This window comes from Eretmochelys imbricata, chromosome 5 (genome assembly GCF_965152235.1).
Source record: "Eretmochelys imbricata isolate rEreImb1 chromosome 5, rEreImb1.hap1, whole genome shotgun sequence".
NCBI classification, from domain to species: domain Eukaryota; kingdom Metazoa; phylum Chordata; order Testudines; family Cheloniidae; genus Eretmochelys; species Eretmochelys imbricata.
The window spans coordinates 49,668,874-49,696,074 of record NC_135576.1 but is presented as its reverse complement, the minus strand read 5'-3'; the positions used below and the strand labels follow the sequence as shown (position 1 = coordinate 49,696,074).

Here is a 27,201-nt window from a genome sequence, read left to right as displayed (position 1 = left end):
TTGGAATTAATTTGCAAACTGGATACAATTAATTTAGGCAAATAGAGACTGGGAGTGGATAGGTCATTACACAAACTATTTCCCCATATTTATTCCCCACCCACACCCCCCACTGTTCCTCAGATGTTCTTGTCAACTGCTGGAAATGGCCCATCTTGATTATCACTACAAAAGGTTTTCCCCCCCCTGTCTCCTGCTAGTCATAGCTCACCTTAAGTGATCACTCTCGTTACAGTGTGTATGGTAACACCCATTGTTTCATGTTCTCTATGTACATAAATCTCCCCACTGTATTTTCCACTGAATGCATCCGATGAAGTGAGCTGCAGCTCACGAAAGCTTATGCTCAAATAAATTTGTTGGTCTCTAAGGTGCCACAAGTACTCCTTTTCTTTTTGCGAATACAGACTAACACGGCTGCTACTCTGAAACCTGAAATATTAATATTTTTAAAATCAAACTTTGTTTCTTTTTTAATTGCATTTGGTGCCCACATTTTAGTATGTTCTCTCCAAATATATATGAAAACACAGTCCCAAAAGACATTATTATGTAAGAAAACAATGAATCTACCAAGGGACGTGGAAGAGGTCTAAAAAAATATACTTTGAGGGTAGCTGACATTTATTGTTTAAAGCAGTGGCTCTCAACCTTTCCAGACTACTGTTTCCCTTTCAGAAATCTTGATTTGTCTTGCGTTCCCCAAGTTACACCTCACTTAAAAATGACTTGTTTACAAAATCAGACATAAAAATACAAAACAAAGCCCTGGCTGGGATGATTTAACTGGGAATTGGTCCTGCTTCGAGCAGGGGGTTGGACTAGATGACCTTCTGGGGTCCCTTCCAACCCTGATATTCTATGATTCTATGAAAAGTGTTACTGCACACTATTACTGAAAAATTGCTTGCTTTCTCATTTTTACTATATAATTATATAATCGATTAGAATATAAATATTGTGCTTACATTTCAGTGTGTAGTATTTACAGCAGTATAAACAAGTCATTGTGTGAAATTTTAGTTTGTACTGACTTCACCAGTACTTTATGTAGCCTGTTGTAAAACTAGGCAAATATCTAGATGAACTGACGTACCCCAAGGGGTACGCATACCCCTGGTTGAGAACCACTCATTTAAAATGAAAAGGAGTACTTGTGGCACCTTAGAGACTAACCAATTTATTTGAGCATGAGCTTTCGTGAGCTACAGCTCACTTCATCAGATGCATACCGTGGAAACTGCAGCAGACTTTATATATACACAGAGAATATGAAACAATACCTCCTCCCACCCCACTGTCCTGCTGGTAATAGCTTATCTAAAGTAATCTTCAGGTTAGGCCATTTCCAGCACAAATCCAGGTTTTCTCACCTTCCACCCCCCACACAAATTCACAACGCTTCCTCAGCTCTCGTCCCCTAAAGCCCCTACTCTACTTGCGCTATATTGATGACATCTTCATCATCTGGACCCATGGAAAAGAAGCCCTTGAGGAATTCCACCATGATTTCAACAATTTCCATCCCACCACCAACCTCAGCCTGGTCCAGTCCACACAAGAGATCCACTTCCTGGACACTACAGTGCTAATAAACAATGGTCACATAAACACCACCCTATACCGGAAACCTACTGACCGCTATTCCTACCTGCATGCCTCCAGCTTTCACTCTGACCACACCACACGATCCATCGTCTACAGCCAAGCTCTGCGATACAACCGCATTTGCTCCAACCCCTCAGACAGAGACAAACACCTACAAGATCTCTGTCAAGCTTTCTTACAACTACAATACCCACCTGCGGAAGTAAAGAAACAGATTGATAGAGCCAGAAGAGTTCCCAGAAGTTACCTACTACAGGACAGGCCTAACAAAGAAAATAACAGAACGCCACTAGCCGTCACCTTCAGCCCCCAACTAAAACCCCTCCAACGCATTATTAAGGATCTACAACCTATCCTAAAGGATGACCCAACACTCTCACAAATCTTGGGAGACAGGCCAGTCCTTGCCTACAGACAGCCCCCCAACCTGAAGCAAATACTCACCAACAACCACATACCACACAACAGAACCACTAACCCAGGAACTTATCCTTGCAACAAAGCCCGTTGCCAATTGTGCCCACATATCTATTCAGGGGACACCATCACAGGGCCTAATAACATCAGCCACACTATCAGAGGCTCGTTCACCTGCACATCCACCAATGTGATTTGTGCCAGCAATGCCCCTCTGCCGTGTACATTGGTCAAACTGGACAGTCTCTACGTAAAAGAATAAATGGACACAAATCAGATGTCAAGAATTATAACATTCATAAACCAGTCGGAGAACACTTCAATCTCTCTGGTCACGCAATCACAGACATGAAGGTCGCTATCTTAAAACAAAAAACTTCAAATCCAGACTCCAGCGAGAAACTGCTGAATTGGAATTCATTTGCCAATTGGATACTATTAATTTAGGCTTAAATAGAGACTGGGAGTGGCTAAGTCATTATGCAAGGTAGCCTATTTCCTCTTGTTTTTTCCTACCACCCCCCCCCCCCCCCCCGATGTTCTGGTTTAACTTGGATTTAAACTTGGAGAGTGGTCAGTTTGGATGAGCTATTACCAGCAGGAGAGTGAGTTTGTGTGTGTATGGGGGTGGGTTTTTGGAGGGGGGTGAGGGAGTGAGAGAACCTGGATTTGTGCAGGAAATGGCCTAACTTGATTATCATGCACATTATGTAAAGAGTTGTCACTTTGGATGGGCTATCACCAGCAGGAGAGTGAATTTGTGTGGGGGGTGGAAGGTGAGAAAACCTGGATTTGTGCTGGAAATGGCCTAACCTGAAGATTACTTTAGATAAGCTATTACCAGCAGTACAGTGGGGTGGGAGGAGGTATTGTTTCATATTCTCTGTGTATATATAAAGTCTGCTGCAGTTTCCACGGTATGCATCTGATGAAGTGAGCTGTAGCTCACGAAAGCTCATGCTCAAATAAATTGGTTAGTCTCTAAGGTGCCACAAGTACTCCTTTTCTTTTTGCGAATACAGACTAACACGGCTGTTACTCTGAAACCTGTCATTTAAAATGAACGCCTCTCTACTTAAAAACATAATTTCTTGTTGGTATCATGGTAGAAATGAGGAGAGCTTGAAATAGGATGATGTATAAAAGGGATATTCCATGGATAAAGTCATAAAGAAAGTGCAAAATCAGTTTTGGGAAAAAAATACAAATTGGGTGAGGTTAAAGTTAGTGTCACTGGCAGCAATGTGGGACTATAATAAAAGATGCATAGATAGATAGATAAAGGAGGCAGGCATGTAGAGGCCCTTGGAATGAGGGGATAACATGTCTGAAGTGATGAGGAAGGATGACCTTAGCAGTTGAATTTTGAGTGAATTATAGGAGAGGGAGTAATGTGGGTGTCAGGACAGAGGAAGATGTTACAATGATCAAATCAGGATACACAGGCCTGGACATTGTATCATCCTTAACTTCACTTTACTGTGCTTAGATATTTCAACATTACAATCTGGAATGGTGTCAAGTATCAGAGGGGTAGCAGTGTTAGTTTGTATCCACAAAAACAACGAGGAGTCCAGTGATACCTTAAAGACTAACAGATTTATTTGGGCATAAGTTTTCATGGGTAAAAAACCCACTTCTTCAGCTTATGCCCAAATAAATCTGTTAGTCTTTAAGGTGCTACCGGACTCCTCGTTAATCTGGAATGGACGTTCTATGATTTTCTATATTAAAATGCTACAAAAACTAATGTACAGTCTCATTTAAATTGAGTATACATTTTCTTTTAGTGTATATTTTCAATTATTGACCCACCTATTGAGTTCATCTTTACTCAAACCTTCTCTGAAATTACCCAGTCTGTCCTCCCATATGACTCCTTTGGTTTCTGAAAAGTTAATATTTGGGAAGATGAGGATGGTTTACAAAGTTGTCAATATTCTTTTGGGAAGACCAGTGATCTCAAGATTTTATTTGAGGATAGTTTCTGCTGATGAAATAGAATGGTCTCCTTCATCACTCTTCCTCTGTAGTATCATATTTCAGATTTGTTGCAATCAGAGTTAAATGGGTCTGGCACTAAACACCTTTGGATTAAAAGTTTTCAGTGTTTGAACTGATAGGGACAGGATGTGGTGAATGTACAAAAGTCCTATCTTAGTTATTTGCCTATTATGTGCACTTCCACTTATTATGACAATCGGTTACCCTTTTAAATGTCAGTTCCACTTTTTAAAAGTAAACTTTATTGGTTCACAGACATTGTCATTTTTATGGCAAGTATCCAAAATATTTAAAGCATTTTCTTGGTTTCTAGGACTTGTGGCTTCCTACATTTACATAAAATTGTTTGCCAGACTTCAGTTAGATCTTTTACATGATGAAATTAATCTTCTGTAGTCATTTCCTAAAAGAAATCTCTTTGTACTGAATAGAGTGTGAGAATGCCTGCAAAGATGTTTTATTCAGTACCTCGCTGTCGTAATAACCATTTTCTCAGGCAATCCACGGAGAGCTCATTCAGACCATCTAACAGTGCACAGTTTCTGGAATTTTGAAGGGTTTGAGTTGCACAAAAATATAATGGGTCTGAAGGCAGTTCTGTTGGCTCCCCTTCAGTACCTCATGAGGCCCAGTAACATTATTAACTGGGAATGTGTTTATTCTTGTTTGGTTAAAAGGAATTAACCAGGGAACTGATTCTTATTTTATATTTTAATTTAAACATATAAAATTAGTATAAGGATTTACAAAAATAAAAATGAAAACTGAAATAGTTGTTTACAAAATCAAAGTAGGCAAAAGGATATTAAGCAGAAGCAAAACAAATTTAGAAAAGGCCAAAGTTAGATTTAAATCAATTAGAAGTAGCCAGAAGCAGAGTTGCTTTATTTTTTAAATTAGGAATAGCTATGAGTTAAAAATGGTAGGGTTTACATGAAAAACAGGTTAAGCATGGTCTAACTAAATTAAGCAGTTTTTCTTTACTTTTTGATGAAATTGGACTCAAGTACACTAGCTAGTCTATACAGCTGCATCATCTAATCACTGTTTTCCTCCTCTGTCCTCCCACTCTCAGTTTGTTACACACATTTGTTGAAACTTGTCTTACATTGGATTGTAAACTCTTTTGGGGAGGGGACTGTATTGTACATGCATTTGTACAGTTCCTATCACAATGGAGCTGGATTCTGATTTGAGGCCTATGTGTACTACTGTAACTTTAATTAAAAAAAAACAAGTCTGGTTTGTCCTTGAGTACTGTCAAGCTTAATCTGGTAGCCATCTCATTTTACCATCTTCCAGCAGAAGGATCTTCTGTTTGTACCTGGGAGTTGCATAAATAAATCATTGTTTTGTACAAACTTGTTATGACATTTCATGCATATTGGTATTTGAAGGTCTCCGATGTGCTACAGCCTTCATTGAACAAATTCCATCAGATTTAGACTTTCCATCTCTAGGCGATGCTACCTGGAACTCTACTGACATAGTTACACAGCATTACTTTGAGTAGACAGTTAGATCAGGCATCCATTTTGAGGAAGCTGCCCTATAATTTAACTAACCCTACTCAGACCCACTGTTTTACAGGATTGTAACTGCTAGTTACAAGTTGCTAGTTACTGCTAGTTCCCAAGATTCGGATTTATATTGACAATATTCAGTTAATTCTTATAGCAGTATAAATTTGCTCTCTTCTCCTTTCAACTTCATTATTTGAGTCTTTGCTAAAGTTTTAGTAAGTGAAAAGAACTGAAGGGCAGCCCTAAAGTGGAATACTTCAGACATCTACTTTAATCTTTTTTTCCTGGGCAGTCATAGAATCATAGAAATGTAGGGCTGGAAGGGACCTTGAGAGGTCACTTAGTCCAGCCCCCTGCACTGTAGCATGACCAAGTATACTTAGACCATCTGTGACAGGTGTTTGTCCAACCTGTTCTTTAAGCCGCCAATAACTGAGATTCCACAGTCTCTCTTGGAAGCCTATTTGCAGTTGATCACTGTCCTCTTTATAACAGCCCTTAACATATTTGAACACTATTTTTAGATCCGCGTTCTCTTTTCTCAAGACTAAACATCCCCAGTTTTTTTAACCTTTCCTCACAGGTCAGGTTTTCTAAATCTTGTACCATTTGTCTTGCTCTCCTCGAGACTCTTTCCACTTTGTTCACATCTTACTAATAGGGTGGTGCCCAAAACTGGACACATTAGAATCATAGAATATCAGGGTTGGAAGGGACCTCAGGAGGTCATCTAGTCCAATCCCCTGCTCAAAGCAGGACCAATCCCCAATTAAATCATCCCAGCCAGGGCTTTGTCAAGCCTGACCTTAAAAACTTCTAAGGAAGGAGATTCTACCACCTCACTAGGTAACGCATTCCAGTGTTTCACCACCCTCCTAGTGAAAAAGTTTTTCCTAATATCCAATCTAAACCTCCCCCACTGCAACTTGAGACCATTACTCCTTGTCCTGTCCTCTTCCACCACTGAGAATAGTCTAGAACAATCCTCTCTGGAACCACCTCTCAGGTAGTTGAAAGCAGCTATCAAATCCCCCCTCATTCTTCTCTTCTGTAGACTAAACAATCCCAGTTCCCTGAGCCTCTCCTCATAAGTCATTTGTTCCAGACCCCTAATCATTTTTGTTGCCCTTCGCTGGACTCTCTCCAATTTGTCCACATCCTTCTTATAGTGTGGAGCCCAAAACTGGACACAGTACTCCAGATGAGGTCTCACCAATGCCGAATAGAGGGGGACGATCACGTCCCTCGATCTGCTCGCTATGCCCCTACTTATACATCCCAAAATGCCATTGGCCTTCTTGGCAACAAGGGCACACTGCTGGCTCATATCATATCTCGTCCACTGTCACCCCTAGGTCCTTTTCCGCAGAACTGCTGCCTAGCCATTCGGTCCCTAGTCTGTAGCTGTGCATTGGGTTCCTCCGTCCTAAGTGCAGGACCCTGCACTTATCCTTATTGAACCTCATCAGATTTATTTTGGCCCAATCCTCCAATTTGTCTAGGTCCCTCTGTATCCTATCCCTGCCCTCCAGCATATCTACCACTCCTCCCAGTTTAGTATCATCCACAAATTTGCTGAGAGTGCAATCCACACCATCCTCCAGATCATTTATGAAGATATTGAACAAAACCGGCCCCAGGACCGACCCCTGGGGCACTCCACTTGACACCGACTGCCAACTAGACATGGAGCCATTGAGCACTACCCGTTGAGCCCGACAATCTAGCCAACTTTCTACCCACCTTATAGTGCATTCATCCAGCCCATACTTCTTTAACTTACTCCAGCTGAGGCCACACCAGTGCAGAGTAGAGTGGCACAATTACCTCTCATGTCAAACATATGACAGTCCTGTTAATACGCCTCAGAATATTAGTCTTTTTTGCAACTGCATCACAGTGCTGACTTGTATTCAATTTGTGATCCATAATAACTTCCAAATCCTGGCCAGAAGTATTTCTACCTAGCCAGTAATTCCCTGTTGTGTAGCAGTGTATTTATTTTTCCTTTCTAAATATAGTGCTTTTCACTTGTCTTTATTAAATTTCATCTTATTGATTTCAGACCATTTCTCCAAGTTATCAGGCTCGTTTGGAACTCCAGTCCTGTCCTCCAAAGTGTTTGCTATCACTCCCAGATTGCTACTATCCACAGATTTTATAAGCAAACTCCACTATCGAGGTCATTAATGGAAATATTGACCAATACTAGACCCCTGGACAGATCTTTGTGGGATTCCATTAGATATGTCCTCTCAGTTTGGCAGTGAACCATTGACAACTGCTCCTTGAGTAGTCTTTCAACCAAATGTGCACGCACCTTATAGTAATTTCACCTGGGCCACATTTGTCTACTTTGCTTATGATGACACGATAATGTCGTGTGAGACTGAGTCAAAAGCCTTACTAAAATCAAGATGTATCCTATCTGTGGGTAACCCCCCACTCACTAGGCCAGTAACCCATCAAAGAAGAAAATTAGATTGGGGTGTGTGACTTGTTCTTGACAAATCCATGTTGTCTTTAATTATCATCCTGCAGTTCTCTACTTGCTTACAAATTGATTGCTTAATAATTTGTTTCTCTCTTTTTCCAGGTATTGAGCTTAGGTTGACAGGTCTATAATTCCCCAGATCCTCTTTGTTTCTCTTTTAAAGGATAAGTACTATGTTTCTCTTTCTCCAGTCCTATGGGACCTCACCTGTCTTCCATGAGTTCTTGAAGATAATTGCTAACAGTTCCAAAATTGCTTCAACTAGTTCCTTCAATGTCCTAAAATGAATTTAATCATGCACTACTGACTTGAATACATCTAATTTATCTAAATTTTCTGTAACCTGTGCTTTTTTCCTAATTTGGCTTGCATTCCTTCTCCCTTATTTTTATATTAAATGTAACTTTTCTTGTCTGCATAGTAAACACTGGCATTTTTATCTGTTTGAATAATCAAAGTGGTGGCTTCTTGGTTGCAAAGATTTTAACTGCTTCCTGAAGGTCCACAGTCTGGGTAAGCTCATGCTCTATTGAGATGGTTGCAAGGCCGACCAGCCTCTCCTGTGTCATTGTGGAGCGTAGATGTGTTTTTATTAACTTCAGCGTGGAGAAGCTGCATTCGCCACTGGCAACTGTTACAGGAAGTGTTAGAAGTATTCACAGAGCAACAAAAGCATTTGGAAAGAGGGTGGTCATCTTATTTGTGCACACATATTCCAGAACAGCCTTTGGAGTTGATCCTGCTGAAATGTATCTTGAAAGGGCTTTCAGTTCATTAACTAAATCACTCTCATTAATATCGTGCATGTCATTATGTGTCAACACTGTCTCTAGTGCCCTGCCTTGCTGGTGTAGGTCTTCTTCAGGTGTAATGAGGAGCTTTGGAATATCATACAACATCCCAAATATACTGCTGTGTTCCTTGAGCTCCATGAAACGTTCTTCAACCGACTGTATTGCACAATCTAGCACCTGGTTAAATAATTCAAATTTGAATTGTTGTTTCGGGTCTCTTATGGGATTATTCCGTGCCTCATAATCAAAATGCCTTCTTTGGTGACTCTTGTATTCTTGAATGGGTGGGAAAATAGTTTGTGTGAAGTTCATCTGCCAACTTCTCTGCACTCTTCAGAACGTTTTGAAATCCCTCATCTGACCGGTAAGACTGTAGGTATGACTTTGGTTTGTCCAGTTGTTCCATTGCTCCAGATATCTCAAGGTCAACACCTGGAGTTTCTTGCTTACAACATTTATTTCAAACAGTATGTCATACCACAACACTAAGCCACACAGAAATTTGAAGTTATGTATGTTTCTGGTGATTCCATTTCCCTGTGCCACTGTTCTCCCACGAACAGTTCCTGTCATAGCATTATCCTCCATAATGGCAACTATGGAATTATCTATCTTCCCAATTTGGTGTTTGATAGACTTTATCGCCTCCACTTGACTTTCCCATCGTGTGGCGCTCAGTGGTTTGTGTCAGAGAGGATGTTCCCAGATGTTGCTTCAAAATTTGCCATCGATGAGTTGATGCAGAGAAAAATACATAGATACTTTGAATTACATTAAAAAATTCAGCAGCCTCACTAGAAGTTGATGCTGCGTCACTGACCACCAAGTTCAATGAATGAGAACTGCATGTGACAAAAAAAGCTTGAGGGTTTAACTCTCGGATCCGTGTCTGCACTCCTCTGTTCTTTCCTCTCATGTTGGCACCATTATTGTAGCCCTGACCTCTCATGTCAGCTATCGCAATTCCCATATCTTCCAGTTTTTTAGGAAGCACTTTTGTCATACCAGCTCCTGTAATATCATCAATGTCAATAAATTCTAGAATATGCTCTCTGGCAGTCACCATTGCAGGGACATTTTCACTAGGTTCTGTTGTTGTTACAAAACGCACCATTTGTCATTTGTTCCATATGGCTGATGTCAGGTGTGCAGTCCAGAATAACAGAGTAATATCTTGCTGATGTTGCCACTTCAGATGTGCCACAATCTTCCGTTTGACTTTTGTTACCAGTAACTATATGATCTCATTTTGAATGGTTTTTCCAAGGTAGTGGTGTTTGTACATTTCTTGGGTGGTATGACGGGGCAAGGCCAGATGGCTATGGAAAAGTAGTGGGAGACAAATATATTAGCCCCAGGCTAAACAAATCCCTGTTACCAGGATAATGGCAGCTGCTCCAGGTCAGTTAAGACACCTGGGACCAATTAAGATCTTTCCAGAAAGCAGGGAAGGTTTTTTGGGACCAGTTAGGGTCTGGCTGAAACGAGTTAAAAGCCTCTCAGTTAGTCAGTTGGGTGCGCGTGTCAGGAGCTGTAGGAGGAAGCCGTGCTGTTGGAGGAACTAAGCAGTACAAACCATACCAGACACAAGGAAGGAGGCCCTGAGGTAACGGGGAAGTAGATATTGAGGAAGTGGGGGCTGCTGTGGGGAAGTGGCCCAGGGAATCTTACACGTCCTATTTCCAAAATGTCAGCTACATAGCTGCTACTATAGGGTCCCTGGGCTGGAGCCTGGAGTAGAGGGTGGGCCTGGGGATGCCCCCCTTCCCTCCCCGATTAATCACTAAGACTGGGAGACAACAGAGACTGTGCAAGGGAGGGTTACATCTCCTCACTTCCCTTGCTGGCTTATGATGAAAATGGCTCAATAGGCTGTGACCCTTGCCTCTAGAGAGAGAAGGGCTACGTGGAGGGTCACAGTGAACCTCTGAGGCTAGCGAAATCCTCCAGGAAGCATGGGACCCACTGAGACAAGGACAGAGCTTTGTCAGAGTGGCGACTCTTCTTAGATGCTCCTGGAGTACAGCATCAAAACTCAGCCATCAGCTCCACAATTTTAAGGAATTTTCCATTGTTTGGCACATACACTGATCTGAAGTGCCACACAGTGCTAGGTTTTGAGTAGTAAGCATTCTCATAATGGCAGTGAGCCTTTTCAGAACATTTTGCCAGTAAAGAGACTCTGATGCAATCTTCTCTTGATGCTGATCATCTATGGTGGCCTTTAACCTTAGTCTCATCTCAGGCTCTTTCCACCTATGGAATGCTCTCTGGTAATTTGCTGCCTTCTCATTACATGACAGATTTCTAGCCAGATTTTTCCAGTCCTTTGTTCTTGTAGAACCTAATGTGGCTGGAACATTAGACTGGAAGAGTTTTCAACAAAAACAGTATGCAGCATTCTGGGTTTTTGAGTACATAAGCCGTGGCCTCTCCACTTTGTCACCATTGGGGATTTCATGCCAGTAATGTGTTGGATGGAAACTTCTATTTTCATTGTCTTTTGGGGAACATGAAGTTTTTCACTTGCTGTGGCCCATGCAGTACAAGGAAGTCCCTCAGGCTGCTGCTCAAGTGAGTCCACAGTCCTGGATCATCTAGACTTAAGGAACTAAACTCAGCAGCAGCTGTTTCTTGCGCCTCCACCACACTCTTCTTTGATCTACACTTTTCTTCAGGAATGTGCATGGTTACATCCATTTAAGATGGAGATATGGATGCTGCAGTAGCTGCCAGGTCACCTGCACTCTGACTAAATGGAAGATCAGGCATCTCCTCACCACTCACATCCTCATTGGGGCCAGAAGACTCACCGTGAACATTTGTGTCTATGTATCTCAGGAGAGCTCCTTCCTGCTTAGACAGAAAAGCTTCCTTTGCTTTTTCTTTTTCTGAATGCTGCCCCAGAGGGGCATTTTCTTCTTTCACTCACGACTGCTGTTCTGTGCCAGCTATCGTGGCTCTCAACACTGAATTGAAGGAGACAAATAAGCAGGCTGGTAGCAGGGCCTGAGTGAGGGAAGATATCAGCATCTTAAGGGCCTAACTGGCTTCTGCTACTTTAGTTGACTGCCTGTTCTCCTCAAGTTGGTTCAGGGAAACAGCAGGAAACAGGAAGCTCCCTGAGAAGCTGGTGTTAATCAGTCCAGGCTCCTGGGGGTGCTAGAGAGGTACGTAAAAGGCTCCTCCTCCTCTCTCTCCCTGTAGGTCCTGCTGCTTTCTGTTATTCTCTCTCACCTTTTCTGCCTGCCTGCCTGTTATGTCTCTTGTGCCCTCCTTCCTCCAGCACAGCACTCAACCATCTCTGTGCATCTAGAGCAGAGAGAATTCATATGCACCAGCAGCAGACACAATTTTCTGCATTCTGGGTCCCAATGGCGCCCCTCCCCCTCTCCCCCTGTCTGGCACCTGAGGCGGCTGCCTCAGTTCGCTTCACGGTGAGGCTAGCCTTGTATAAAAATACGTAAACACACATTCTAATTATCTTTGGGCAGGTCTATACTTAAAAAGCTGCAGTGCTTTAGTGAAGATGCTACTACACCGCATAGTTAATCCACTTCTGCAAGAGGCGGTAGCTATGTTGACATAGTGCTGTCTACATCGGGGGTTAGGTTGGTATAACTGCATCTTTCAAGGGTGTAGATTTTTTCATGCCCCTGAGCGACATAGTTATAGTGATGTAAGTTTATATTGTAGACCTGTCCTTTCTAATGTGGAATAATCAAAGACAAATTGTTCAGCCATACAATTAATAGAAGAGCAGAAACATCAAAAAGGAAAACGTGCAGTGATTGGACATGCTATGCATAAACAATCCGATATTAAACTGGCAAATTTCTAATACATAAAGTTTTTAGATTTCATGAAAATATACTCCTTTGTGTTTCCCATGTCACATCAGGTAACGTTAACTTGGTGACTCTTAAAGTATTTCAAAAAAATGTTTTTTAAACTAACATGTTTGTAAGTAAAAAGCCTTTTCTATTTTAGTTTCAAATTTGATATTTTAAATTTCTTCTTAATAAACACACACAGTGATAAAATGATCTCTTGAAGCCCTTTCCTTTAAAATGACAATCCAAGCTCTTACTCATAGCAGTGTTTTCTTAGAAAGATATCTGCTGATCTGTTTTTAATGTTCCAGTGATGCCTCTTAAAATGTTCTACAGATCTTGTAATTTTTTTAATCCTAGGTAAAAGATCAAGTTTTTGACCCATTGTTTTATTTGAATTATAAAATGTATTTAATGTAGCCCCTTCCCTATCAGAATTAGATAAAAACTGAGTCTAGGCTGGATTTTTGTTTTGGAGGGTAGGGATGAGACAGAGGGAAACTCATATACAGAGTCTTCTCCTCCCTAGTCATCTTACTGGGAGTTGAATAGATTGATCTTTATGCTCTCTAGTGAAATTTCTCAAGTGATTACTTCTTCCTTGGTCTCGTATTACCAAAGGAAATGCCTTTGCCTAAAAAGTCCCACTACAAGGGAAAATCAGAAACCACCACTTCAGCAGTGAACAGCTACAATCAAGACAACTGGGTTGGAAAATTCTATAATCTCCCCCACAAAATTTCAAAATTTTAACAATTTATCTAATAAGTAGGAAAATAAAAAATGTCAGCTCTTATGAGGCTTACTTGGTTTCAAAGGAAATTAACTCGGAAAATGAGGGTGGAAGAGAATTCAGTATGTGCAGATGAGCTTCTCTAAAAATATTTCTAAGTCATTCAAACAAAAGCACTCTAAATACCACAGTGACATTATTCCTACCATACTGTTACTCCAAATCCAAACAACACTTAAAATCACAGTATGCCATTCTAGCGGTACAGAGGGATCTTAGAAGATGAGCCCGTTCTTAAAATTTCACTTTTAAATACCGTTTTAGTGCAACTTACTTCACCAATGAATGTGATTGCTTTGTTTATATTTAGTATTTGTCTATTTGAGTGTTATTAAGTATCTTGTAAAAGCATGTGTTACAATTGCACTACTCTGTAGATCAGAAATTTATAGTACTAAAACAGCCTTTGGCAAATCATCCAGCAGTGTATGAAGGCAGAATGGCTTCCCCTTCCCACCTTATTGTGAAGCTCTTGAGACAGTTTGATAAAGAGCTCATAAGAGCTGAGTTTCTGCAGTGTTTGTAAGCATCATTCTGCCACACTATTCACCATGTCTGACTTTAGCACACAAAATCTAAGTTGGTGGTGGATTTTATGAGGGTACATTGAAAACACTGCCTTTGTCATTTTAAAATAATACATGGTAAGCTGAGTTTCCTTTGCTGTACCTTTAAAGCATATATGTTCATGGATCCTAATAGCTTTGACTGTGATTTGGATTACTTAACATTAGGGATTTTGTATGTTTTGTTTTTAACAGGGCTACAATAGAGGAGGTATATTCAAGGTCAATGACAAAGCTAGCCAAATCAGCAAGCAATTACACACAGCTTGGGTAAGTTAATAAGTGTATAAAAGCAAAATTATTAATCCCTGTATGCAACATTTATGCAATTAAGATTTTAACCTGAACGTTGCATTAACAAAATTAAAGTTCTAGTAACAGCCTTAACTCTGGAATCTTTTAAAATGCATTGTATCACAATAAGGCTTTTAATTACATGATTATGCACCAGTTATAAAATCCACATGGCTATATGAAAAAAGGATTATAGAAAAAGGTTCAGTTTAAATATAAAATGGTTCACAAGTCCATTTGCTCATACAGTCTTACTGGAGGAACAGTTATGGAGCTGGCTGTTGTGGCTCTATAATTAAGGTTGAATTCCATTTTGTACTTAAAGCAGGGATTCAGGCTCTTTGTTATGTATGAAAAATACAACAGTTCTTCCCGAAAGTTACAGCAGGTACTCTCTGAGTACAGATTGAATTTTCAGAAAATTCAGAGTAAATTTGTTCAAATTTAAATTAAAAGTGCATCCTATAAGAAATGTAGCATCTGTGTAAGTATTTTCTTTGTCCTGAATTATCTTAGTAACAGAAAAACAGTCTTCAGCCCTTCCATAGAGGTAGAATTCATTGAAATCTTGTGCATAGGCTGTATTTAGGAAATTAAGTTGAAATTAAATTAATAGTTGTATCTAATTGTTATTTAGCTAGAGACAAGGTCAGATTAATAGCTCAGTTAATTATTAAGTGGGTCCATTGTGTTGTCAAAGGTAACTCAACCAATCACCATCCTTCCTTTTTATAGCTAATTTGCTTGCAACAATTCTGTTGGTTGTGATGAGCCAGTGGTGTGATAAAACTGGACAGAATCACCAATACATTTTGGCTGCTTTGCATGCAAAGTAACTATAAACACAGCTTAATAGGGCAGTGCTCTCTAGGTTATTTGTGCTGCTCTTGTGTGCCAGTGAATCTGTTCTTAAAAGTTAAAAAAAAAATTTGCAATGATTTATGCTTGATATTACACCATCTGTAGAAATATCACATGCAATGTTCCCTGTATATTTTTACATCCATGTGCAGAATTCATTTTGTTATGTGCATCAATATGGAGGTGATGTGTGGTGGGGGTGAGGCTGAGGGGTTCGGATTGTGGGAGGGGGCTCAGGGGTAGGGCAGAGGGTTGAGGTGCGGGGGACTAATGGGTCTGGCTGGAGGTGCAGGCTCTGGGGTGGGGCCAGTGATGAAGGATTTGGGGTGCGGGCTGTGGCGGGGAGAGAGGACTCCCTCCGGCCCTCTCTTGCTGCAGCAGCCCGGGGCCAGGGGAGAGGAGCCTCTCGCCGGCCGGGGCCTCTCCCCACTGCACACCTGCGCAGCCCTTGATAGTCTGCTGCGCGGCCAGGCAGCTTAGAAGGAACTTAGATCACATGGCAAGATTCACTGTAGGTGTCATGTTGATTGATCAAGTGTCAAGGTTCCTTCCCCACTCTGAACTCTAGGGTACAGATGTGGGGACCTGCATGAAAACCCCCTAAGCTTATTTTTACCAGCTTAGGTTAAAACTCCCCAAGGTACAAACTATTTTACCTTTTGCCCTTGGACTTTATTGCTGCCACCACCAAGCGTCTAACAAATATATAACAGGGAAAGAGCCCGCTTGGAAACGTCTTTCCCCCCACAATCCTCCCCAAACCCTACACCTCCTTTCCTGGGGAAGGCTTGATAAAAATCCTCACCAATTTGCATAGGTGAACACAGACCCAAACCCTTGGATCTTAAGAACAATGAAAAATCAATCAGGTTCTTAAAAGAAGAATTTTAATTGAAAAAAAGTAAAAGAATCACCGCTATAAAATCAGGATAGTAAATACCTTATAGGGTAATCAGATTCAAAATATAGAGAATCCCTTTAAGCAAAACCTTAAGTTACAAAAAGACAGAAAAACAGGAGTAGACATTCCATTCAGCACAGCTTATTTTATCAGCCATTTAAACAAAACGGAATCTAACGCCTATCTAGCTAGATTACTTACTACGTTCTAAGACTTCATTCCTTTCCGGTTCCCTGCAAAAGCATCACACAGACAGAGAGAACCTTTGTTTCTTCCCCCTCCAGCTTTGAAAGTTTCTTGTCTCCTCATTGGTAATTTTGGTCAGGTGCCAGCGAGGTTATCCTAGCTTCTTAACCCTTTACAGGTGAAAGGGTTTTTCCTCTGTCCAGGAGGGATTTAAAGGTGTTTACCCTTCCCTTTATATTTATGACATCAAACATGACATTTTTAATACTTTTTTAAAACTCCAAGACGAGAGAAAAAAGTTAAGGTGCTATGTTTGACAGTATATATCAGTATGTTCAGGGTAAAAAACATTAGAGGTGTTGTAATTATCCCAAAACCAACCATTAGAAACCTAGGAAATTCAGTGAAAGTTTACACTCAGAAGAAACCTTAACATGGTGTAAGGTTTGAATGTGCAATTAAGACACCGAACAACCTTAACTCTTCCCTGTAGTGATGCCATAAAGAGGGAGAACTATAAAAATCAATTTAACCAGGGTTTACAGACACTTTTATATGCATTAAATCACATCTTAATGTAGATTTTTGTCTTGGAATATATTGAAGAAAATATTTCCTTTCAATTATATTATATTGTGTTTTGCTGGGTGATGATTGTGGGGGTGTATTTGTAGTTGTACAATAGTATTACATAAAGATCCTATCAGGATAAAGACCGTATTGTGCTAGGCACCATACTAACAAAACAGAACAAGATCCTTGTAACTGTAAATGCAACTTAACTTGGCAATGCTCTCTACCTTATTTGTGGTGCTCTCGTGTGCCAGTGAATCTATTCTTAAAAGTTTAAAAAAAAGAAACGATTTCAGCTTGATATTACATCATCTTTAGAAATATCATATGGCAAGAGTCACTGTAGATGTCATGTTCAGTGTTCAAGTATGACATTTGTAATACAACAGTACTTTTTTTGAATTTTAAGATGGCAAAAGTTAAGAAGGTTTGTTTGAGAGTATATATGAATATATGAGAGTATATATTGATCCATGCTCCAGAGAGATGATAGTCGGAAAAGGTAGGATGAACAGAAACAAACAACAAAGACTGCAAATTGTCAGAAATACAGAATGTGTTAAAATCCCCCTTGCTCTATAACAAGCACCTAACGCTTAGTCTGTCCTGGTGCCATAGCTAACTTGTACTGATTACCCAAGATATTTTCCTTCCTCCTTACAGAAATAGATTCAGCCTCAGTCAGGAAGAAAAACAAAAGTGGAAGGAGAGGGGAAATGTGGCCGTAAATGTCTGAAGACCCTGCTCATAGCTACTTCCCCAACTCCATGACAGGAGAGGTTCTCGGCTATGCGTTGGGAGATGGGGGAAGCTGTTGTAGAGGGAAAGAATATTATAATGCATATTTGCAGGGATACACTAACAGACTTGAACATTAATTCTGAATCTCCTTTTTAGTACTGCAATTTTAACATGGTACTACTGTAGTGTTTGTATTTAATTCCTTATTTTCTTAATGAGAAAGATAAATTTTTTCAGTTATTTCATCAAACTTTGCCTGCATTTATTTCAGTCTCTGATCATCACCGCATCATTAATATGGACTATGATTTTAAAGATATCTAAAAGAAAAAAAATCTGCCTCAGAACAGGCTTGAGAAATTTCAGTCCAGAAGGCTGTTTTAGAAAGTCTAAGCCACTGAATATAAGATCTTAAACTTAAATGTTATTTTTGCCAAGTATATTAAAACAAGGGTTTTCTTTTGAGCTTTTCAAGTTATCTGATAATGAAAAAAGATTTTCCTGTGATTTCCCAAAATTTTTTGCTATAGGCTAAGATCAAGCATGAGGTTTCAGCCAAACAGGTAATTTTTCTGCATTATAAGCATCTAAAAATCTCGTCCCATCTTTAGTGAGGTTCTGCTCTGAAAACAGCCAGCCTCGCATGTTCAGTCTGGCTCTGAGTCCACATGGATGTTTTACTTGCAATATCACCAGTATGATTAGTAACATCTGTTCAATTCTATTATTCAGTGGGTTTACGCGGGTATAACGGACTGGAACTTGTCCATCGTAAGTACAAGATATAAGACTTAGTAAGCTTGATTCTGTTCTGTTTTATTTATGTTGACTGTGCATGGTTAACAGGAGTAAAAAGCAGTAAACATTTAATTTTGTCTTTGAAGTTAGTAGGGAGGACTTTGAATAGGAAAAGGAATGGATTTGAATAAGAATGTGCCATTTTTATATCATTAGTCTTAGAGGAGAGTGCACTTTAGAAGCATATCATCAATACCTCAGGGTTCTATTATAAAATTGTAGCTGGTTTTAAAAAGAAAAAAATTGAATTCAACATTAAACAATGTTTCTCTTCCCTGTAACCTTTATTTTTAGGACATTTGCTCCGGTTTGGGATGTTTTCAAAATATCAACAGAAAAAGTAGCAAGCTGTCACTTGGAGCTTGTCCGGAAATTACAAGAGCTAATAAAAGAAGTGCAGAAGTATGGAGATGAACAAATCAAAGCTCATAAAAAGGTTACTCACTCTCCATTTTGTGTGTTTTCAGTTACTTGTTATAATTAAAATATTAAACTGGTCATTTTTGACAAGTATGTAATATTTGACAGACTAAAGAAGAAGTTTCAGGAACTTTGGAAGCAGTGCAAAACATTCAAAGTATCATTCAGGCCCTACAGAAATCAAAAGAGAACTATAATACTAAGTGTGTGGAACAAGAACGTTCGAAAAAGGAAGGAGCAACACAAAGAGAAATTGACAAGGTAATTTTGCAAAGTCTTATTTAAATGCAGTGTTTTGTCAAATTGTTTAGTAATTTATGATGCATTTTGTGAGCTGGCTCATTATTATTACTTCAAGAGAAATATTCAACATCAAAAATTGCAATAGATAAGTAAAAAGAAAAGGAGTACTTGTGGCACCTTAGAGACTAACCAATTTATTTGAGCATGAGCTTTCGTGAGTTACAGCTCACTTCATCGGATGAAGCTCATGCTCAAATAAATTGGTTAGTCTCTAAGGTGCCACAAGTACTCCTTTTCTTTTTGCGAATACAGACTAACACGGCTGTTACTCTGAAACCTGTCAATAGATAAGTGTAATCTTTCCTGTTTCATGTGAAACAGTGAGTGGCTGTTAGTAACCAGTATTTTCTCAATGCCTTGTCTCTTGATTAATTGAATTCTTCACTGTTAAATGTTGTGCAAACTATATTTGTAGTTTAAACACATCATGCAGTTTTGAGGGGGGTTTTTTGTTGGTATTTACTGAAATTGGATATAATCTTTTCAGCACCTACTACATCCTTTTATTAAATTGAGTGCAGTCAAATATGTAAATACCAAATTTCCTTATTTTAAAATACATGAGTTGAGATTGTGCTTCTATTTGCTTAGTTGAATACACTTTTTGCGTTAGTCTGATATAAGTAGTTATTTACTATTATCCTAATGCCTGGATACAATCAGAAAGTTACTGATAGAAAACATTCATTCATTTTTCTTTTAGCTTTATTGTCTAAGATACTAATGACCTCCTAAGCAATTTTCCTGTTTTTCTTTAACAATTTAATTTTTTTCTGTGAGAATGAAATGAGGATGAAAGGGTAGATTTTTAATTCTGTTCCAGTTTGGAAAAAACTGGCCTGGCCAAAGATACCATTTGTACTGAAATGGCTTGAAGAGGTATTAAACTGTTTAAGTTCTGTTATGTAGTTATTAGTCTATTATGAATCCTAGATATTTGAAACAAAGAGAGGTACTGGTTTACCTTTCCAGCTAGTGAGAAATTGAATAGTAGATGACATTGGATAACCTCGTCTCTGGAGAACAGTGCATACTGAGGATAAATTTCCCTCTTCTAGGACCCAAAGTAGAATCCAGTTTACCACAAATGTGAAGTCTGACAGGGTGGAGAGCCTATTTGTGCTCTCAGTTGGTTCAAAGGAAGACAAAGCTTTGTATCATCACTTTTGAATTGTGGCAGTCATGCTAGGCCTGTTAATGTTTCAGGACTTAATCAAAGGAAGACACATACTCAGAATTTCACAACACAGCAGTAATGCCAAGGTGGCAACTGGAGACATAAGTTGTATCTATATTGCAAAAAAAAAACCTGCAGCACTGAATCTCAGAACCCAGGTCAATTGGCTCAGGCTTTGGGACTAAAAATAACAATATAGATGTTTCCGTTTGGGCTAGATCCCAGGCTCCAAGGCCCTCCTCCCCTTGCTGGGTTTCAGAGCCCAGGGTCCATCCAGAGCAGGAACGTCTTCACTGGCATTTTGAGACCTGCAGCCCAAGCCCCACAAGCCAGAGTGAATTGACCTGTGGTCTGACACTTGGTGCTGCAGGCTTTTCATTGCAGTGTAGATATGCCCTAAACTTGTTGAGGAAGGTCCACTTTCATGTTCTTAAATTTCCTTATTTACACCATAACTCCTTTAGGAGTATCTCGGACAGGGTAGCCTTGATGGTATTTTATTCATGCAAAAAGAGTACCTCCTTTGCCTACCATTTGGTGCAGGCAGTTTTCTCTTGCCTGGTGCAGGCCAAATGATCTCTGCTAGATGGACTATGATACATTTACAAGGGACTAGCTCCCAGCTCTAAAGAAGCCCAAATGTTGTGATTTAGCATCCTAAAAAAGTGGTTGGATTGGGGGACAGTGAGATCCTTTCACCTGTTTTGTTTCTTGAAAGTTGTGATATTTCGCTGCCTCCATTCAGATCCCCTGTTTTTAACTCTGGAGTGTTAACCTCGTTCTACAGTGATATGTGAATCACTGTTTGACTATTTGAGGCCCTCCACTTTCTGAACTAGAATTTTCTCACCTTCAGTGTGGTTTTCTTGCTGACTATCCCTTTGCTTCAGCAAATAGGATTGCTGGCTGTCCTCTCACCTTAGATTTTCACTGATGACAAAATTGTCCTTTGAGCTTGTCCTAGTCTTTTCACTTGAACCAGGACATCTCCTTTCCTAGCTTCTGCCGCAGCCCAGGAACCTAGGAGGGAAAAACCATAGTTTACCTAGGTAGACTGGAACTCTGCAGGAGGGCAAATTTAGTTGATGCACTCATCAAAGGCTCGATGAAAGGACTTAAAGGTTTCAAGGTATATTATAGCAGAATAGATAAGATTTAGTGTCCAGGAGGGTTACATGTCTGTGGAAATGTCTTGTACACTTAGACTCAGAACACTCAAGCTGTGTAATGTCTAGTTTGTGAGTTGAGAAAGTTGTATGGGTGGATGATTCATGCAAAGGTCGTCATTTGGCACACTCTCCAAATGTTCACTAAACACTAGTGACTGTTCAGGCATTGGCTAAATACACAGCTGCATGAAACAGTGCTCCCATTAGGAGCTACCAACTCTGCCTTTATTATGTTCTCTTTGATTCCATTTTACTTAAGAGTACGCACTCAAAACACTTCAGAGACATGTTACCAAAGGTTGTACCAGTCAACTCTGGATAGAGTGGTCTCTGACCACCTTAACAGGACAGAATATATCTTTATATCACAAACATAGGGAAACAGTTGTTATCAGAAGACAAGTAATTTGCTCCTCTGTGGTGCAATAGTGGGTATCTACTAAAAGTTCATTGTACAATCAAACATTGAACAGATATTGTACTGAGGCATCTGAAAGGAAAGTATTTGAAAAATCTTATTACAAAATCGGGTAACCTTAAGCAACTATCTGACACTAAAATCTTAGTACTAGCTTCTGTTATGGTTTCATCTAGCTCCCTGTTATGTTAGCACAAACTTCCTGAACTTCTTCATTTGTAATGACTTTACGATATTTTTTTGACCGACAGCCAAGTTTTTAGTTACAGTAAATTTACCAAATGGAGTCCCAACAATTGCTGAGTAAGTGTGTTTGTACACACATGCAAATATCCTGCTTTTAGAACTCTAAAGATGTTTGATTATTTGCTATTCATTTGTTCAGTAATTTTCCTCAGTAAGTTTCACAAAGTAGTTAAGTTTTCCCTCTTCAAAGCACAAATTGCTCTTCCTGTGCTTAGTTCATACATAGTTATGGGATAAAGAACCTTGATTTTCATCTGTATTATAAACCATAGCTGCAGTATTTAGACTGTTAATGTATTATCTGCTGTTTCAAGTTTAATTCGTTTTTTAAATTTAATAAAATAAGTCTTAGTTTAAAAGTCTTCTAACTTGACAGTTCCTTGCTTTTTAAGGATTTGCATTGGGGAGATTTCACACTTAACCTTAATTTTTTTTTAAATCAAGTGTTGGTTTATGGAATATTGTGAGTTTTTAATACTGCAGGTACAGAAGGATATTTGGGAAGTGGAGGGCAGAAATGTCCCCTTCCTCTCTTTGCCAATGGCTTGTGGAGATACTAAGGCAGGGATTAATGAAACATGGGTCAAGGGATTAATTGTGTGTCAGGAGTGGGAAGGGGCTAGGGCTGGGGTTGCCACCCATCCAGGATTGTCCTGGAGTTTCAGGAATTAAAGATTAATCTTGAATTAAAGATTGTCATGTGATGAAACCTCTAGGAATACATTCAACCAAAACTGGCAACCATAGGCGGGGCTGGTGCATCCCATTTCTACCCTCTTTAATTCCAGTACAGTCGTGTCTGTTTTCTTGATGTGTAGGAGAGCGTGTTGAGTGCCATTTCTGCCAGCCATGATTCCTCAGAGTGGAGAAATTTCTGTCTATACCACAGAGCTTTGGCAAAGCTGGAAAGCCCCAGTACCCTTAGGGTACATCTGCACAGCAAAAAAAAGGCCCACATAACAAGTCTCCGAGCCAGAGCTTGGGCTCGTGCTGCAGTACTAAAAATGACTGTGAAGATGTTTGGGCTAGGGCTGGAGCCTGGGCTGTGAGACCCTCTCCTGTCACCAGGTTTCAGAGCCTGGGCTCAGGCTGAGCCAAAATGTGTACACGGCGATTTTTAGATGTGCAGCACGCACCTGAGTCAGTTGACTGGTGCACTGAGACTTGCAGCCATGGCTTGCTTGCTTGCTTTATTGATTGATTGCTGTGTAGGCATACACTTCATTTCTTTTCCTTTGGAGCCCTGGCTGCTGCTTCCCCTGACTGAACTGGGGTTTACGGTAGACTGTCCTCCTCAGTTTTCAGTCTTGTTTTCGAATCAGCACACAGAATGTAACCATCTTTTTCTTGAGGACATTCTGGCTTTAATTCTTTTGGTAATGACAGAGAATCTTTGTGTCCTAATGAGGCTGAAAGGATGGAAAATGATAAAATACAGGCAGGAACTGATCAGAAAGAGTCAAATAAGAGTCCCATTCAATTACATTGTGTAATGGCAGACAGCTAAAAGGAGACAAGTTTTTAAAGTGCTTATATACCAATGCTAGAAGTCTAAAACATCAAATGAGCGAACTAGAGTGCCTCGTATTAAATGAGGATATTGATATAATAGGTTTCAGAGTAGCAGCCGTGTTAGTCTGTATTCGCAAAAAGAAAAGGAGTACTTGTGGCACCTTAGAGACTAACCAATTTATTTGAGCGTAAGCTTTCATGATCTTCAGCTCTCTGCATCCGATGAAGTGAGCTGTAGCTCACGAAAGCTTACGCTCAAATAAATTGGTTAGTCTCTAAGGTGCCACAAGTACTCCTTTTCTTTTTATTGATATAATAGTCATCACAGAAACTTGGTGGAATGAGGCTAACCAAATAGGATATAGTAATACCAGGGTACAAAATATATCAGAAGGACAGAACGGGTCATGCTGGTGGGGGAATGGCATTATATGTGAAAGAAAGCATAGAATCAAATGAAGTAAAAATCGTAAATGAATCAAACTGTACCATAGAATCTCAATGGATAGAAATTCCATGCTCTAATAATAAGAATATAGCAGTAGGGATATATTCTTGACCACCTGACCAGGATGGTGATCGTGACTGTGAAATGCTCAGGGAGATTAGAGAGGCTATTGAAATAAAAAACTTAATAATAATGGGGGATTTCAGTTATTCCCATATTGACTGGGTACATGTCCCCTCAGGACAGGATGCAGAGATAAAATTCTTCTTTGAGTGCTTGTTCACTTCCATTCCACATTAGGTGTGCACGAGCGTCGGAAACTTTTTCCCTTAGCGGCTGCCGTCGGGCTGGCGGGGCCCCCTGAGTGGCGCCAGTGTGCCATGCATATATCCCCCTGCCCCCCGACCCCCTCCAGTTCCTTCTTACCATCTGTGGCGGCGTTGGAACAACCTCTCTCTCGTGTGAGAGCAGTCCCTTAGCCTTTCTAATAGATAGCTGTTATCAGTTAGTTAGCATACCTTTTGTTGTGGACACTTAAGTGATTAGGTGCTTGGAGGCTTCCAGCACCCGCCCGGGCCATGCTGCACGTCCACACGTGCCGCAAGCCTATGCCAGTTAGTGACCCCCATGGCTCGTGTTTGGGGGAAGAACATCAAACTGAGCAGTGTAAGATTTGCAAGGCGTTCAAGCCAAGAACAAAGAAAGAAAGAAACTTTCGTTGGAAGCAGTTGTTGGGGGAAGCTGCATTGCAGCCACCGGCCCGGAGCTCCCAACATCGGCTCCGGCTTCCTTGGTGCATAGTGTCCTGGAGCCGTCAGGAGACCCGGCACTGGCTAAACACCGAAAGCTGTCGGCTCCAGAGCGCCAGACTGGGCCCCAGCACCGCTCGTCCTCCCCGGTGCGGTCCACAGCACAGCCAAAAGGAAGGCGCAGACGTTCCCTACATAGGAGGTCGGCGCCTTCCAAGGCCCCGAGCACCGATAAGAGTGGGAAGGCTGCTGTACCGGCGCTGGCACCAGTGGCTTCAGCACCACAAGTCCCACCGAGCCCAGGCCCAAGTGAGCTCAGTGCGGATGATGGGCTCGAGGACTTAATGGATCAGCCCTCCATGCCTGGCACCTTTGAGGCTGCAAAGAACCTCAATGAGCTGTCGGCGATGATCCCCCTCCCGTACAGGGAGAATCCTCCGGCACCCATGCCACGGATGCCGTCGAGGGGTAAGCCGGCAATGGTATGCTGTTCGAGGACACCGTCCCGACATCGGTCCCGGAGTTGGTCCTGGTCGAGCTCTGCATCTGCGGACTCCCGGTTACCCCCGGCTCAGAAGGAAGTTGTGGTACTGGGACTGAGTCGGCGCGAGGAAGTAACGGAAGAGGCATGACGCTCTCCAGCACCAACTATAGACTAGCACCGGGAGGAGTTGAGACGGCCCTCGCCGGAGGACTCCCGCAGATGCCGATCCCGGTCCCAAGAACGTCGGTCTTGGTCCAGATCCCGGTCCCAGGGATATTGGTACCGGTCTCGCTCCCGTTCTGTTAGGACCACTCGTTGACCTCCCGCCAGCACAGATCTTCAGCATCGCTGTGGCCTTCGCAGTCGGCGTAGCCACAGTCCGGCACCGACTCCGGCCGTTACAGTTACTCGCACCGTGCTCTGGACAGCAAGGACCCTCAGACGAGGTGGCACCGCAATGGGGGCTGCCAGGTCATTGGCCCTTCTGGACTCATTGGCCCTTCTGGACTCCTTGGCCCTATCAACAGTGCCAAAGGGCCCTGTCCATGGCGAGCTACTCGGTGCAGTGGTCCTGGTCCCCACACTAACACCCGACGGCGCTGGAAGCTACAGTATCCAGGCCTCTAGCATCCCCTGAGGATAAACCGAAGAGACCAGCACCGAGTCTAGTGCCGCCCCAAGGTCTCCCGCCCCAGCCCGAGGCCCCTCCCATGGGAGAAGGGGAACAGGAGGACCAGCTAGATGGGGTTGAGCAGCTGCTAACCTCCTCGCCATCCCCGGATGAGGCAGTGGCGGGAACAGCGGTGTCCAGCCTTCCACCCATAGACCACAGAGTCCACCAGGAGCTACTGCGTAGGGTCGCCCAGAACTTGGGGTTGCAGGCCGAGGAGATGGTTGAGCAGGAGGACCCCATGGTGGACATTTTGAGCCCTGAAGGTCCATCTAGAATAGCGCTCCCACTAATTAAGAACATTCAATCGAATTATAAGACTATATGGCAGACCCCGGCCTCCAGCACTCCAACGGCTAAAGGTGTGGAACACAAGTACTTTGCCCCATCAAAGGGCTACGAATTCTCGTTCTGCCACCCAAGTCCGTGATCCCTGGTGGTCTTGGTGGTGAACGAAAGGGAGTGCCATGGACAACAGGCCCCGGCACCTAAGACCAAGGAGGCAAAATGCCTGGACCTTTTTGGCAGAAAGGTGTACTGGTCAGGGGGCGTTCAGTTGAGGATTACTAACCATCAGGTCATCCTCAACAGGCATAATTTTAACTCCTGGGTGGCGGGGGGGAAGTTTTAAGGACAACCTCCCGCAAGGTTCCCAACAGTTTACGGCCCTGGTGATTGAGGGCAAGGCAGTAGCTTAAGACCTCTCTCCAGGCCTCCCTGGATTCAGCAGACACGGCGGCCAGAACAATCGCGTCGGGGGTGGTCATGAGGCGCTCGGCATGGCTGCAGGAGTCGGGCCTGCCGCATGAGGTCCAGAGTATGCTTCAGGACCTCCCCTTTGAAGGGTCCGGACTCTTTTTGGGCCAGACAGACGCGAGGCTGCATAGCCTCAGGGACTCGAGGGCTACAGTTAAGTCGCTGGTTATGCATATCCCGGTGACGCAGAGGAAGCCCTTTAAGCCGCAGCCTCCCCCTCAGCACCAGTACCAGCCTCATCATAGGCATGAGCCTTACCGTAGGTGAGGCAGGGATAACAGGCGACGACACAATAATCACAACAATGATGCGCCAGTTCAGAACCAAGGTCAGCACAAATCCCAGCCAGGCACTAAGCCAGGCTTTTGAAGGTGCGCTCGAGGACAGCGTGCCAGACTGGTCACCAGATCCGTCCTCTTGTTTCCTGAACCACCTGGCCCGTTTCTCCCATGCGTGGTCCAGC

The 27,201-nt window shown here is 41.8% G+C and overlaps 1 protein-coding gene across 1 annotated transcript in view; it reads left to right on the top strand.

The window, feature by feature from the left end:
• FCHO2 (FCH and mu domain containing endocytic adaptor 2) overlaps positions 1-27,201 on the top strand; it is a 230,609-nt gene that overhangs the window by 33,525 nt on the left and 169,883 nt on the right. Inside the window, exons 3-5 of the mRNA XM_077817076.1 lie at positions 14,228-14,302; positions 18,681-18,822; positions 18,915-19,067. Of these exons, the coding sequence (XP_077673202.1) occupies positions 14,228-14,302; positions 18,681-18,822; positions 18,915-19,067 (370 nt within the window). The remainder of the gene's footprint in view (positions 1-14,227; positions 14,303-18,680; positions 18,823-18,914; positions 19,068-27,201) is intronic.